This window comes from Fusarium keratoplasticum, chromosome 8 (genome assembly GCF_025433545.1).
Source record: "Fusarium keratoplasticum isolate Fu6.1 chromosome 8, whole genome shotgun sequence".
Lineage (NCBI taxonomy): Eukaryota > Fungi > Ascomycota > Sordariomycetes > Hypocreales > Nectriaceae > Fusarium > Fusarium keratoplasticum.
Genome location: NC_070536.1, coordinates 2,659,600 through 2,674,089, shown reverse-complemented (window position 1 = coordinate 2,674,089; position 14,490 = coordinate 2,659,600). Strand labels below are relative to the sequence as shown.

Sequence of the window (14,490 nt, the reverse complement as noted above, 5' to 3'; positions counted from 1 at the left end):
AATACAGCTGCATCTCACATTTACAGTGAATCATGGCCCCCCCTGAGAGTTGGTCGGCCTCCCACAGACCTATTTCTCAACCAACACCATAAAGCGGCCTCCCGCGTTCTCCTCCGTGCGCATACGCCTCGCCGGCCCAGCCCTTTCTTTGTCCAATGACTGGTGGGCCTCCTCCAATTCGACCTACAGTGATATTCGCCCATGAATAGGCGCTCACAACATCGCTCCCTCACATGCTTGAATTTCGGACCACCGGCTCCTTGGTTGAGAACCCTTGCACCGCTTCTTTTGCCCCTTCCTGTCTTGCACCGTCCGACGCTTTCATCCTATCGTCGCGCGGGTGCCCAATCCCGTCGAGGTATCTTGACCTCGCGTACGAGAGCCACAAGGGGCACCCAAATACGACTCTCTGTCATTTCTCAGAGGAATACAATCATGGCGACTCCGAGGTCACCGTCCCCCGAGAGTGGGAGCTCTGACACTTCATCAGTTGAGAAGCTACCTGTTGAAGAAGCTGCCACGTCTGCCCCAGAGATTGTAGAGAAGGTTTCTGTCATCCCGGCGGACGACATTACAAAAGCCAGTGGAGATGAGATCCTTGAAGACAAGGAAGAGTCACCCGCACCAGAAATCATCAACCCGAGAGCTTACCAGAGAGAGATGTTGGAACAAAGTCTGGAGCGGAATGTCATTGTGGCTGTCAGTTCTTTGTCTCCTATACTTTTCACCATTTGGCTGACACTGTGCAGATGGACACTGGCAGCGGGAAAACCCAAGTGTAAGGCTTCCTCTAGATGTTCTCAGGACTTGGTTATTGACTCTTTTCAGAGCCGTTCTTCGAATCCAAGCTGAACTGGAGAAATGCTCGCCAGACAAGGTGTGTATTCCACGAAATCCCCAATGAACACTCCATGAACAAGACCTAGATCATCTGGTTCCTCGGAAAAACCGTTAGTCTCTGCGAGCAACAATTCAAAGTCATCCAGAAACAAAATCCGTCCGTGTCTATGAAGATACTGACCGGGCAACTCAACATCGACGCCTGGTCACCAGAAGTTTGGCCCAAGATTCTCGGCGGCACTCGGATCATTGTGTCTACCTTTGAGATTCTTCACGATGCACTTACTCACGGCTTCGTTAAGATGGGGATGCTTGCGCTTATCGTGTTTGATGAAGGCAAGCAACTTATAATCCCGTCTCCCATGTCTCTGCTAACGAAGGTGCTTAGTTCACAACTGCGTCAAGAGAAGCGCCGGACGAAAGATCATGCTGAACTTCTATCACGAAGACAAGAGCGCCGGGCTACCCGTGCCTGCTATCCTGGGGCTGACTGCCAGTCCTGTCATATCATCAGATCTTGCCAGCATCGAGGCACTCGAGAACACAATGGATGCCGTCTGCACGACGCCGACAGTACACCGGGAAGAGCTGCTCCAATGTGTAAACAGGCCGCATCTGGTTCGCTCGGTATACGAATTTAAGAGACGTTCCGAATTGACGAACCTGATGCGGGCACTGCAGACTGCCTACCAGAAGATGGACATTGCAACGGATCCCGACGTCCTCAGGTTTAGCCGCTGCAGGAATGAGGAGAATCTGAAGAGACTCCGAGATGCCATTATGAGGAATGACACGTTCTCACAGAACCAGATGAAATGCCTTTGGAATAGGAGTAGGGACATTCTCGAAGAGCTTGGAAGCTGGGCTGCTGATCGATACATCTCGAGATTGATCGCCGACTTTCTCTCTCGAGTCGACGCACCTGACGATACCTGGTCCAACGAGAATAGGACGTACCTTGCGGGATACCTGCGAGAGGTTCCTATCAGTTCTCTCGGAAATGAACCACCGACGTCGGCAGATCTCTCGCACAAGGCTGCAAAGCTGATCCATGAACTCTTGGCAGCCGGGGAAGACGTCGTGGGCATCATCTTCGTCAAAGAGAGAACCACGGCCAATGTGCTATGCGACCTCCTGAACAGCTCCCCGTCCGTCCAGGCCCGGTACCGCGTGGGTGCAATGGTTGGTACCTCGAGTTCTAGGAGTCGTACCCAGAACATGTACGAGTTCAACAACGGCGCCAGTACCCAGATCCTCGAAGACTTCCGATCCGGTGTGGTCAACCTCCTTGTGGCCACTAACGTTCTGGAGGAGGGTATAGATGTACCCGCCTGCAACCTGGTGGTGTGCTTCGATGAAACAACCACGCTCAAGTCCTTCATCCAGCGGCGTGGCAGAGCTCGCATGCAAGAGTCAAAGATGATTGCCATGGAAAGCTCCCTAACGAGCTCGCGCACTTGGGAAGAACTGGAAGAGAGCATGAAGAGACGGTATCAAGACGACCAGAGAGAACTTGAGCGACTGGACGAACTGGCAAGGTCTGAACAGACAGACTCGATCTACTACATCATCAAATCTTCTGGCGCACGACTGGATCTTGACAATGCCAGACAGCATTTGGAACACTTCTGTCAGGTTATGTTCAAGGCAGACTATGTCGACCGGCGACCAGAGTACATCTTCCACAAGGAGCAGAACGAACTTGGTGAGTACATGCTACGGGCTGTACTCACGTTGCCATCAGGCTTACCAGCCAATCAGCGCAAGTTCAGGAGTTCCTCCTCGTGGAAATCGGAGAAGAACGCCATGAAAGATGCCGCGTTCAGAGCCTATGTGGTCTTGATTGAGGAAGGACTCGTCGGCGAGAACTTGTTACCCATCAACGAGAACCCCGTGGATAAGGAAGAAAAATCGGGTCTGCAGCCAGAGCCCCTATTCAACCCTTGGATCCAAGTGGCACAGAACTGGAAGAAGACCGAGGACAAGTGGCTGTACGGCTTTGAGTTCTGGGACGAGGAGCTTGACTATCCCGTCCATTTCGACGTTGCTCTCCCTGCTGAGCTACCACAGCTCCGGAGTATTGGACTGTATCTTGATGCCGACTATCGGTGGACCGTCAAACATGTCTCGACCCAGAAGATTTCTCACGACGAGAACTCCAGTCTACCTGACCACACCTCAACACTCCTCGCGCTTCATTTTGGACACCGGTGGTTGGTGGAAGACCGCGAGCATGTAATCAAGGTCATCTACGAGGAAAGAGGCATCTCAAGGGAGCACATCGGAGGTATGCCTTTCCTGGGGAACGAGGACAAGGCGGCCAACGGCCTAGCTCTCGTTCGAGATCACTCAAGATGCCCCTTCCACTACATCAAGGCGATCCCATCGAAACCTTCCCCAGAGGAGGTGCAGCACCCGTTCTACGAGTATGAACTGGCGCCGCAGGATGAACCCTACCTCGTCATTGAGAAGTGGACGCGACGAGCAGACTTGCTTCATCCTCCCAACAATCCTAACCGGGAGCAGAAAGTCAACACCAAGCCATATGGCCGGGTACTTCCCATCTCATGGACGACAGTCGATATGGTCCCGAAGAGAGTTGTCAAGGTTGGAATGCTGATACCCTCGATCATCCACGAGATTGAGGTTCAACTCGTTGCTTCAGAGCTATCAACTACCTTGCTGCAGCCCGTGAGTATCAATGACTTACAGTTGGTGCTCGAGGCGATCAGCTCCCGAAATGCGCATGAACCTGTGGATTATGAGCGGCTCGAGTTTTTGGGAGACTCGATTCTTAAATACTGCACAGTCATCCAGGCCTATGCAGAGCGTAAGTCCTTCCATAGTACCACCCATGACCCCCGCTGACTTGATCATAGACCCTTTCTGGCCCGAAGGCCTGCTCGTGCACTTCAAGGACAGGTTGGTTTCCAACGCACGACTTCATCGTGCTTGCCTGGAAAGCGGCCTTTCCAAATTCATCCTCTCCAAGGCATTCACCGGAAGATCATACAGCGGTGAAGAGCGGAAGCCTGAAAAGTGGAAGCCTCTTTACCTTGACAACTTTCTTCCAGAAGAGAGCGTCAAGCCTCTTGATCGTATCACAGGACACAAGAATCTTGCCGACGTGGTAGAGGCACTTATTGGGGCCTCCTTCCAGGACGGAGGCATGGACAAAGCCCTGAAGTGCATTTCAGTCTTTTTGAGCGATAAGTGTCACTGGCATGAAGCTGGGAGAGGCCGGGATATTCTCTTCAGCTCCGCTCTAGATGGTGTACCTCTTCCGTCTACCCTTGAACCTCTTGAGGAGTTGATTGGATACTCTTTCCGCAAGAAGTCGCTGCTGATTGAGGCGGTAACTCATGGATCGTATGCGGGAGATACTAACCAGCGATCCTATGAGCAACTCGAGTTCCTGGGCGACGCGGTACTCGACTACATCATCGTCACTAAGGTGTTCAACGTCAAACCGCCGCTCCATCATTCAGACCTCCACCTCATCAAGACGGCAATGGTTAACGGAGAGTTTCTTGCTTTCGTCAATTTGGAACATCGAATGCGCCGGGTAGAGACCAATGTCAATGCCGATGGAGTCACGGAAGACACCGTCAAGACCTTGGCTCTGTGGCAGTTTATGCGCTACACCTCGCCGGCAATCAGTAACGAGCAGGTCAGAACCGTCGAACGTTTCGAGACGCTGCGAAGGGAAATCGTCGATGCCATTGAGAACGGCACGCACTATCCGTGGACGCTGCTAGCTCGCTTCCATCCCAAGAAGTTCTACTCGGATCTTTTTGAAGCACTCATCGGTGCGGTTTGGGTTGACTCGGGCTCTACTGAGGTCTGCGAAGGTGTCCTCCGTCGATTCGGCATCCTGCCTTACCTGGAACGCATCATCCGTGACAAGGTGCATATCAAGCACCCCAAGGAGGAGCTCAGCGCTTTGGCTGTGGACGAGAAGGTCGAATATTACTACAGGTTGCTCGATGGAGTGGAACCCGAGTATGTGTGCCAGCTCAAGGTCGGGGGCCGGCTGGTGGCGGACGTGAGAGGGGGGTTGAACAAGGACGAGATCATGACCAGGGCTGCTGAAAAGGCCGTGAAGTTTCTGAATGAGGAGAAGAGGGCTGCGGAAACTGGGGCGGAACCAATGGATCTGGAGTAGATGACTTGGTTGATGAAGTTGGGGATGCACAGGGTAGTAGGTGAGCACTCGTATCGGATGCAGTGCACTCCCGTCTTTAGCAGAACTGGTTTATCCAAAACTTTGAGGCATCGATTAGATCTGCCTTTTTAGCCCATCCAAGATAGTATCAACAGTCCACTCAAACGTCTTTTCAATATCGCCATCAACACCAACCTTGTCCTGCACCTTGATCCTCTCCTTCTCCAGCACATCCATCTTGAACTCACCCTCTACATCACCACCCTGAAACATCCAAGCATGCTGCTCCACATAGTTTGGCCAGACAATCTTGTCCACATAGCCAGGCGGATCAGCCCAGAAGCCCTCCAACGTGACGTATCCGTCTCTCGCTTCTCTCCTCGCCTTGGCCTTTGCGTAAGTGGTCCTCAGGAACAGTTTGATATCTAGGTTTGGCTTTATCGCGGCCATTGAAGGCGAGAAGAGTAAAAATCCGTCTAATAGACACAGCCGGAGGTTTGAGTGGAGGGGATGGTCTGGGCCGAGGGCTGCTTCGACTTTGGCTCGCTGGGTGGTGATTGTGGACTCTGAGACGGGGCACTTGCCCACAGAATTCTGATCCTCTTTGGATTCGAGGGTTGACTTTGAAGGGAAAGTTGGTCTCAGAACTTCGCAGTTGAAAGAGAGGAGGCTTACAGGGAACGAGGCATGCTGACGGATATGAGCCAAGGAATCAGCCATGCCAGGGATATCGATGGCCTCTGGGCAATCCCAGTCTAGTAGGCCATCTCTCATAGGCAGTCTACAATCCAAGGTCAGCTACATGTTAGTTCCCCGACGAATAGGATTGTCGTACTCAGCCTCAGGTCTGTAAAAGTCATCCTCATGCAGGATAAACGTGTTGGGGAAGATGTCGCGCAGCAACCGAGCGAGGGTCGTCTTGCCGCTAGATGAGCACCCGGAGATGGCGACGATGAGGGCCCTGTCCCCTGTCATGATGAGATCTGTGTCGATGGTTACGAGTTGTGTATTGTCGATGCTGTTGTTTGGTTCGTGAGTGACTTTTGAGATCTCACTTGGTGGTGTATGGGATCTGCGAGAAAACCCCACACATGCACGATGGCGTGCGCTAGATCCGGTAGCTTGGCCGCTGAAACCGGGAACTTGACGCGTGTCGCCTTTCTTGACATTTTCATGGTGTTATATATAGCACAGGTTGGAGGGAGAAATATTGCCCAAGTTGACAGTCTGCAAAAAAAAAAAAAAAAAAATCATCCCATTGTATTAAAAGGGTCAACGGCCTTCTCTGAAGCTCAACGTCGACGCCGTCTTAAGCATGATCAAGCTCGATCTCGGTGTTGAAACACCCCTGGACCAATCCCGCCCAGGTCCATGGAGAATATGCCTGATAGTGGTAACAAAACAGGGGATGGCAACGTCATCGAAGTTTGAGGAATTGATTAGGGATTGTTTGATCCACGTATACATCTTCCATTAACAGTTTTAAGTACAGCAATAAACTTGCATGTTGCTTAAAAAAAAATACCTCTTTTTGACCATCTCCCGCCACGTTAGTAGAGTTAAATCCTTCCCGGCCTACGGGGTAAGCCAACTGAAAAAGCAAGACGAACCAACCGCAACAGGATCAACTCGCATATCCATCTGCCGGGCAGGGCTCGGCGAAGGCCAAGAAACTGACAACGTGTATCCACGCCACATTGCATCACCCCCCCTGATGATCTTCCCATGGGTCCCCAGTCTGAGAAGAAGCAACGAGAAGGTGGTCTGGGGATCATGAAGCAGGGACGCGTTTTCAGGGGGAAGGGTTTGCAGGGGAAGGTCATGATTGTCGGGCATATATCAGTTATATGTGAAAGTCTTGCTTTACTATCTGTATCTCGTGCCAGCACCCAACACCACCAGTTCTTGCGTCTTCCACCTCTCTTGTTGGCTCTTGAATACAACAAATCGGGGCAAGCACCGAGAACGTACCTGCCAATTCTAGTCAAGTGGCTGGAGTTTATTCAACGGGCATCCCACGCGGTGGAGTTTGGAAGGTGCACACCTTATTTGTGGTTCCTTAACCCCCTTCTTCCAGGCTTCAACTCCGAGCATGTTGAAGCCGCAAGAAACCAAGATGGAGTCCGTCAAGCCGTTGGGATACAAGATCGAAGAGTCCTGGAGAAATTTCACCTACAAAGTGGAACTCAACACGAGACCCTTGAGAGCCGAGATCGACAAGAGGACGCAATGGCTCAGAACGAATGTCCCCCTTCTCGTCAAGTCTCGTGCCTTTCAACGGGCGGCCACTCTCACGACGACCTTTATCCTCACTGTCGCATTCATCATCGTCACCATTCGACTTACAAATGCGACCGCTCTTATTCCTAAAGTCATCAGCAAGATGACCAAGTTTCCCACATGCTCGAGTATAAACTACACGGGCACACGAGAGATTTGGGACAAGTCAAGGAAGAAGCATGAGCATCTGCTAGATGACAAGTTCACGTACGTTGCCTACGCATTTACTACGACTGACAAACTAACGTCGGTTCGATTTTAGCATTGCTATGCAGACTTACCGTCGACCTAAGGAGCTTGAGAATACACTGAAAGCCCTCTTGACCGACAAGATCCCATCTCTTCAAGAAATAGTCGTCGTTTGGAATGACCTTGAGGCTGAACCACCAGAGGACTATGTCTCCAAGCACGGCGTGCCAGTGCGGTACCGAAAGTCAAAGAAGAACAGCCTCAACGAGAAGCTCTGGCCTGATCCCGACTACAAAACGCAGGCGATCCTCCTCTCGGATGACGACGTCTACTACCGACCTGGCGATCTCGAGTTTGTCTTTCAGACGTGGCGCAAATTTGGTCGGAACCGACTGACTGGAGCCCTTGCACGATGTTCTCCCGTTGATTTGTATGGCAACAGCGAGTACACATTCTGCAACGACCGGAAGGGCGAGGACGGATACTCGATGGTTCTCTCCGGGCTAGCCTTTTCGCACCTGTCGTTCCTCGACTACTACGCCTCTAACGACACTGCCATGAACCAGATCAGGGACTACGTGGATGAGGGATTCAACTGCGAAGACATTGCTCTCAACTACGTCCACTCTATGCTGACAGGCGAGGGACCGCTGCTTGTCAGTGGTAATGAGAAGTACGTCAACTATGTGCCGAGGGAGGGTATCAGCAGGAAGACGGGACACATGGATGCTCGAAGTGCGTGTCTGAATGAGTTTTCAAAGATGCTTGGATGCTTCCCGCTGGTCGAGGAGACGGCATACATTCAGCGAGGTGTTATCGTGGTGTGAAAGGCCGAGAGATTCTCGAAATACGGTTTGTCGGCGTTGGGGAGAACCCCGGGGATGGATTCCTAGTTATCGATTCATAATAGGTTTTATATTTGAATATGGAAACGGCCGCATTGAAGGTATACGGATCATGACTGATTGAGTTACCTCGCGTCGATGTACGTGCTAAACCAATGGAGACGAAGATAAGGCCAATGGAATCACCAGCCATGGACGACACTTTAGACCGGAACGCCCGGAGATTTTACGCCATCTTATCTCAAGAAAACGCTTGGACGTTCCTTGTGTTCCCAAGACTCTTTTCTCTGTGCCCAGGACTGCTCATGAGCCGTGGGTACATACACACTCCTGCTTTGAGAAGCCATTGGGTAGCGGCAACGTGAACCGTAGAAAAATAATAACTGGTAGCAGCTTGAGCAATAGAAGTAAAAGCGGACCAGGCAAGCTCATGATTCCGAATCACAAATTTTATTCAATATATTTATCCAACAAAGCACCCATGATGACATGTTGCACCTTGAAACACATCGCTGCCCCACGTGATATGACCAACACCAACCTAGCTCCATCACCAACCATCCAAAACCACACCCTCCAAAAACCCAACCACAGCAACCCCAAATCGACACACCATGGCAGACACAGGCGGCCAGCAGACAGGAATCATCCTCTCCACGGCGTTCACCGCCCTCCTCACCGGCTACGCCTTTGGCGTCTGGACCATCCGCGGATACCTCATCTCCCCCGACCTCGTCGAGGAGCGCCGACGAGCCCTCCACGATCCCGAAGAGAGCGAGGAGAGCGATATCGACGAGGATGATTCGCTGCTGGATCATGCGCCGAACTGGGCTAATGGCCCCGACGCCGATCGCAGACAGGGATTGAAGGTCGCGGAGGAGAAGAAGGCTGAGAAGAAGGAGGAGCCGGTTGTTCAGGATAACGGCGAGGAGTGCAAGCTGGTTCTTGTGGTCCGAACCGACCTGGGCATGACCAAGGGTATGTGTTACCTCTCGAATTATTGACAGACCTCGCCCTGACTTTCTTAGGCAAAATCGCCGCGCAGTGCTCCCACGCTACCCTCGCATGCTACAAGACCCTCCTCCGCGCCCCCGCCAACTCTCCCCAGCGCAAGATCCTCGCCCGCTGGGAGCGTCTCGGCCAGGCCAAGATCGCCGTGCAGGTTAAGAGCCAGGAGGAGATGCTCGAGCTCCGGCGCAAGGCGCGCTCCCTGGGACTCACGGCCGAGGTGATCCAGGACGCCGGACGAACACAGATCGAGGCTGGGAGCATGACGGTGCTGGGTGTTGGACCTGCCCCGAGAAGTGTCGTCGACCAGGTCACTGGAGGACTCAAGTTGCTGTGATTGGGGCACGGGAAAAGTCTACGGTGGGGGGTTGTATCATATGAGATCACGGATGAAAAGTATAGAGCACGGGAACTGGACTGGGTTCATATAAACGTTTTCATGAACATATAGACCTTCAAAACGGAGTTTTTGGCACACCAAATTACATCCTCGCATCGCCAGACGACCGTGACTTGAGCTCGGGGTATTATTCGCATTTTTAGTACAAGCAAGCCTGCTGCTACTCCTTTCTCGCAAACCTCGACAGCGCCGGGCCCAGATCCGCCTCGACCTCCTTTTGCTTCTTGTCTTTTTGCGCCTGCTGCTCCTTCCAGATCTCGTCGACATGCAGCCTCTTCTCGTCGATAATGTTCTTCTTGCGTTGCTTGCGCAGATACTTCTTGAGGGCGCCATTCTTGCCTCTCGCCCTCTTGCGGATCTCCTCGGCCACATCCACAGCGGGAGCGTCGAGGTCTCTCTCGGCGCGTCGCTGCTTCTCGGATCGCAAGTCCAGGTTGCCGATAAAGTTGGGGTCTAGGGCAATCATGTCGGGTGAAAGCTTGTTGAGCAAGCCCTTGACTTCGGACTCCTGCCGTTGCTTGGCTGTCTCGAAGGGGTTCACCTCGAAGGCATCGAAGTTGGCCTCACCAGCACCAGGGACGATAATGGACGAGAAACCTGAGTCGTGGCCGATGCCGAGGACATCTTCAAAGGGGCACCAGCGCACGCGCTCAATGCGCTTGCCCTCACCACCCCAGGCCATATAAGGGCTCTGGACCTTTTCTTGCACGGGCTTGTTCTTGTCGAAGAGGCCCTTCCAGATGGTAGTTTGGGTGCCCCAGCCAACGGCTGTCAGACCAGTATCTGAGATGGAAACTGATGTTGCAGGTTGCCGGGTAAAGTAGCTGTTGACCTCGCGGAACATTCTAACGTCCCAGACCGCCATCTTTTGATCCTGGCCGGTTGACACCATATACCGGCCCTCACGGTCCATCGCTAGATCCCGTACAGGTCCTCGGTGGGCCAAAAGCTTGACGAGAGGGTCTTGAGAGTTGGGCGACCATAATGTGACGGTTCCGTTCTGGTGACCGACATGTAGGATAGCGTTCCAGGGGTTCTGTCCAAGAGAGGTCGGTTGTCCTAGCTTGGTCGGGATTTCGGCGACTAATTGACCAGTCGAGGTGTCTTGATATTTAAGAACGCCTGTAGATCCCTGAGATTTGTTAGTGACACATGCGACAGATCAGTTCGCTCAAGACTTACAATTGTCGCCAGGAGGAAGTGGTACGGCAGAAACTCCATGTGGCTCACTTCCTGGTGTTTCCTCAAGCTGTGCAGCTCGACGCCATTGCAGTCGTAGATGTAGACATATTTCTTCTGCGCCACGGCAAAGTATTGGTTGTTGTGCAGCCACTTGACGTCGCGCACCGTCTCGCCCAGCTGAATCTCGCAGCCCAGCTTGCCCTCGCGCCAGTCCATAGTCGCGACATGACCCTTGCGGCCTCCAAGCAGCAGATCCCGACCGTTCCTCGAATAGTCGAAGCAGTAGGGGCCCAGATCATCAAGCTTGAGCTCGAACCGCTTCTGCGCCGTCTCCACCGCCACCTCCTTGGTGATGTCGTCCTGGCGCACCTTGTACGTCCGTTCGAGCTCGTCCTCAGCCTCCAGGAAGCCGGCCGTGTTCTCGAGCAGGATCTCGGCATCCTTGGCCCTGATCGCGGCATCCTGGTACTTGTTTTCGAGGCGCTTCATGTTGTTGCGGAGCTTCTTGTCCTTGATACCCCTTGTGTTGATCTTCTTTCCTCGACCGTAGGCCTTTTGGGCTTCGCGGTGCCGACGAGCCTTCTCCCGCTCATGGTGAGGGACGAGCTCTGTGCGAGCGCTCTTGACGACAAGCGCCCCATTCTCCTGCACCTTTGTCCGGGGCTCGTCAATCGTGTCGACCTCCATCGTTTCGTCTCGTCGATTCGCTGGCTGGGTTGAAAGGCTGCTTCAAGAGGCGGGAAGGATTGGCATAAAACAAAATTTCCAGGACGCCAAGAGTCGATTGTTATCGCTATAATTCCATTGGCTGAGGCTCGACCCGCTTTCGTTATCGATAGCGCACAAAAATTTCCAGATAACCACAACCCCGCCATGACCGCCTGCGATAATCGAAGATATTGCCATCGAGATTTGCCAACGACCTTGACGGGCACTTTTTTTCCACTTTTAACCTCTTGTCTGTCCAATCTGGCCTCTCTACCGTTCAGATTCAAAGCCGGTAGTGACAGCAAGATGCCTGTCGCTGTGGCTCACTCGCATCGGCCAACGACAAAGGTCACGCACAAGCCGTTCAAGTCGAGGGCTGCTTCCAAGCATGAGTTGAGAGACCGTGCCAAGGGTATGGATTTTTGCCAAAAAATTCGGGTGACCATGAAATCTGACATGCATGCACAGGTCGAGTCCCCAACGAAAAAGGCCAGCGAAAAACTATCCATCAACAAGTCATGTCCAAGTTCGACCGACGCAACCAGGCCAAGCAGGCCCGCTTGAACAAGCACAAGGAGCACGTCAAGGAAACTTCGGTTTTTGCTGGACGAGATGGAGCGCCCAGAAACGTTGCGGTTATTCCTCTGTGCGCTGATGGAGATGCCAAGGTCGCTATCCAGCAGCTGAATGGCAGCATCGATATCGAGGACAGCGCTGTGGATGGCAACTTCCGAGTCACAGTCGACCGATTCAAGCAAAAACTCCAGTACATTCCTCTCGAGCGAGATCTGACTGCCTGTCTGGATGCTGCGCGGGTGGCCGATTTTGTGGTTGTGGTTCTGTCGGCGAATACCGAGGTTGACGAGCTTGGTGAATTGATCCTGCGTAGTGTCGAAAGCCAGGGCATGTCAACCCTCTTCACCCTTGTTCAAGGGCTCGAAGCAATTGAGCCCGCCAAGCAGCGACAAGGCGTCCTTGGCTCTCTCAAGTCCTTCATCACACACTTCCACCCCGAGCAAGAGAAGCTCTACAGCCTCGAGAACCGACAGGAATGCGCCAACCTCATGCGATCACTATGCAGCACAACACCAAAGGGCGTCCGGTGGAGGGAGGAGAGAAGTTGGATGCTGGCTGAAGATATCAAGTTCGCTTATTCCGACTCCGACCCCACTATTATCACCGGTGTTGTTCGTGGCAAGGGTCTCAAGGCCGACCGCCTTGTTCAGGTTGGCGACTGGGGAACCTTCCAGATCGAAAAGATCGTGGCTGCTCCCCTACCAAAGCACATCAAGAAGAAGGGAGAGGAGGTCACAATCGAGCCTACAGAGGGCGAGAAGGTTCTCGATGAGCCTTCTGAGGACCGAGATGATCTGGTTGATCTGGCCCCTGAGGAGGTCATGATGGATGCTGATGACGATGCCGCGATGGAGACTGAGCCCGCACAGAAGAAGGGTGTTTTGCTGGATGACCACCACTACTTCTCAGATGAGGAGGCCGAGGCGAAGAAGATTAAGAAGAAGGTGCCCAAGGGTACATCCAACTACCAGTCAGCCTGGTATCTTGAGGATGTCTCCGATGACGAGTCTGATATGGAGGATTTCGAGATGAAGGACGAGGCTGGAGAGGAGGAGGCTCGCCCTGAGGATGGTCTCGAGGGTCGTGCTCCCGCTCCCCCGACTGAGGGTGCCCCTTCAGAATACCCCCAATCAGAGATGATGATTGAGCCCGATGAGGAGGAGGATGCCAAGCAGCTCGAGCAATTCCGAGCACGAAAGCGAGATGAGGTCGAGGACGACAAGGAGTTCCCCGACGAGATCGAGTTACACCCTCACGTGCTGGCACGAGAGCGTCTGGCTCGATACCGCGGTCTCAAGAGTCTGCGAACCAGTGTGTGGCAGGAGGATGAGGACCGCGCCCACGAGCCCGAGGAGTGGAGGCGTTTGCTCCAGGTTCCCAACTACCAGTCTTCGCGGTCTCAGGCGACACGGGAGGCTCTTGTCGGCGGAGTTGAGCCCGGAACCCGTGTCCAAGTCTACATCAAGGGCATCTCTCCTATTGTTGAGAAGACTTATAACCCCAAGTCACCCCTGACTCTGTTCTCCCTGCTGCGCCACGAGAACAAGAAGACGGCCGTCAACTACCTCTTCAACCTCAGTTCCGACTTTACCAAGTCCATCAAGGCCAAGGAGGAGCTCATCGTCCAGTGCGGACCCCGCCGAATGGTCGTCAAGCCCCTATTCTCCCAGCCCGGGCAGACACCCAACGATGTTCACAAGTACTGCCGGTACCTGCACCCCGGCCAGTCAGCTATTGCGACCTTTATGGGTCCTCTGACATGGGGAGCGGTCCCTGTGCTGTTCTTCAAGAGAACTACAGCTGAGGAGGTTGAGAGCGAGAATGGCCAACATATCGGCATGTCGCTGGTTGGCACCGGAACCGCCCTGCCACCATCAACCTCTCGCGTCATCGCTAAGCGAATCATCCTCGCTGGCCACCCTTACCACATCCACAAGAAGATCGTCACCATCCGATACATGTTCTTCAACCGCGAGGACGTCGAGTGGTTCAAGGCGATGCCCCTGTGGACCAAGCGCGGCCGCAGCGGCTTCATCAAGGAGCCGCTCGGCACCCACGGCTACTTCAAGGCGACTTTTGACGGCCGAATCAACCCGCAGGACTCGATCGGTGTCAGTCTGTATAAGCGCGTGTGGCCGCGCAACGCTGCGCCCGTCGAGGGCCGGTTGTTGGAGATTGACCCGAGCACGCTCAACGCTGATGGCGATATGATGATGGATGAATAGGCTTAGACATGACCACCCCAGTATACCTCATTAGATGAAAATACAGGCGTTTTTGGTTTCTTTTGTTTGACA

The 14,490-nt window shown here is 53.3% G+C and overlaps 6 protein-coding genes across 6 annotated transcripts; 4 read left to right on the top strand and 2 right to left on the bottom strand.

Annotated features, from left to right (window-relative positions):
- Positions 1-201: 201 nt before the first annotated feature.
- On the top strand, positions 202-5,005 carry NCS57_01063400 (uncharacterized protein; the record flags this gene model as incomplete). The annotated part of the gene is made up of 6 exons (XM_053060375.1): positions 202-699; positions 750-778; positions 829-877; positions 927-1,176; positions 1,229-3,670; positions 3,720-5,005. 6 exons carry the CDS (start codon positions 202-204, stop codon positions 5,003-5,005), a joined length of 4,554 nt encoding a protein of 1,517 aa, XP_052910769.1.
- Positions 5,006-5,119: 114 nt separating this feature from the next.
- NCS57_01063300 (uncharacterized protein) lies at positions 5,120-6,013 on the bottom strand (the record flags this gene model as incomplete). The annotated part of the gene is made up of 2 exons (XM_053060374.1): positions 5,841-6,013; positions 5,120-5,786 (listed from the first exon to the last, which is right to left on the bottom strand). Exons 1-2 carry the CDS (start codon positions 5,978-5,980, stop codon positions 5,120-5,122), a joined length of 807 nt encoding a protein of 268 aa, XP_052910768.1. The 5' UTR covers positions 5,981-6,013.
- A 1,084-nt stretch (positions 6,014-7,097) lies between these two features.
- On the top strand, positions 7,098-8,301 carry NCS57_01063200 (Glyco-transf-64 domain-containing protein; the record flags this gene model as incomplete). The annotated part of the gene is made up of 2 exons (XM_053060373.1): positions 7,098-7,492; positions 7,548-8,301. The coding sequence occupies 2 exons, from the start codon at positions 7,098-7,100 to the stop codon at positions 8,299-8,301; spliced, it is 1,149 nt and encodes a 382-aa protein (XP_052910767.1).
- Positions 8,302-8,933: 632 nt separating this feature from the next.
- On the top strand, positions 8,934-9,664 carry NCS57_01063100 (Aminoacyl-tRNA hydrolase; the record flags this gene model as incomplete). Its single annotated transcript, XM_053060372.1, has 2 exons — positions 8,934-9,297; positions 9,348-9,664. 2 exons carry the CDS (start codon positions 8,934-8,936, stop codon positions 9,662-9,664), a joined length of 681 nt encoding a protein of 226 aa, XP_052910766.1.
- Positions 9,665-9,887: 223 nt separating this feature from the next.
- NCS57_01063000 (BING4CT domain-containing protein) lies at positions 9,888-11,614 on the bottom strand (the record flags this gene model as incomplete). Its single annotated transcript, XM_053060371.1, has 2 exons — positions 10,910-11,614; positions 9,888-10,859 (listed from the first exon to the last, which is right to left on the bottom strand). Exons 1-2 carry the CDS (start codon positions 11,594-11,596, stop codon positions 9,888-9,890), a joined length of 1,659 nt encoding a protein of 552 aa, XP_052910765.1. The 5' UTR covers positions 11,597-11,614.
- A 207-nt stretch (positions 11,615-11,821) lies between these two features.
- NCS57_01062900 (Bms1-type G domain-containing protein) lies at positions 11,822-14,418 on the top strand (the record flags this gene model as incomplete). The annotated part of the gene is made up of 2 exons (XM_053060370.1): positions 11,822-12,029; positions 12,086-14,418. The coding sequence occupies exons 1-2, from the start codon at positions 11,924-11,926 to the stop codon at positions 14,416-14,418; spliced, it is 2,439 nt and encodes an 812-aa protein (XP_052910764.1). The 5' UTR covers positions 11,822-11,923.
- Positions 14,419-14,490: the final 72 nt, after the last annotated feature.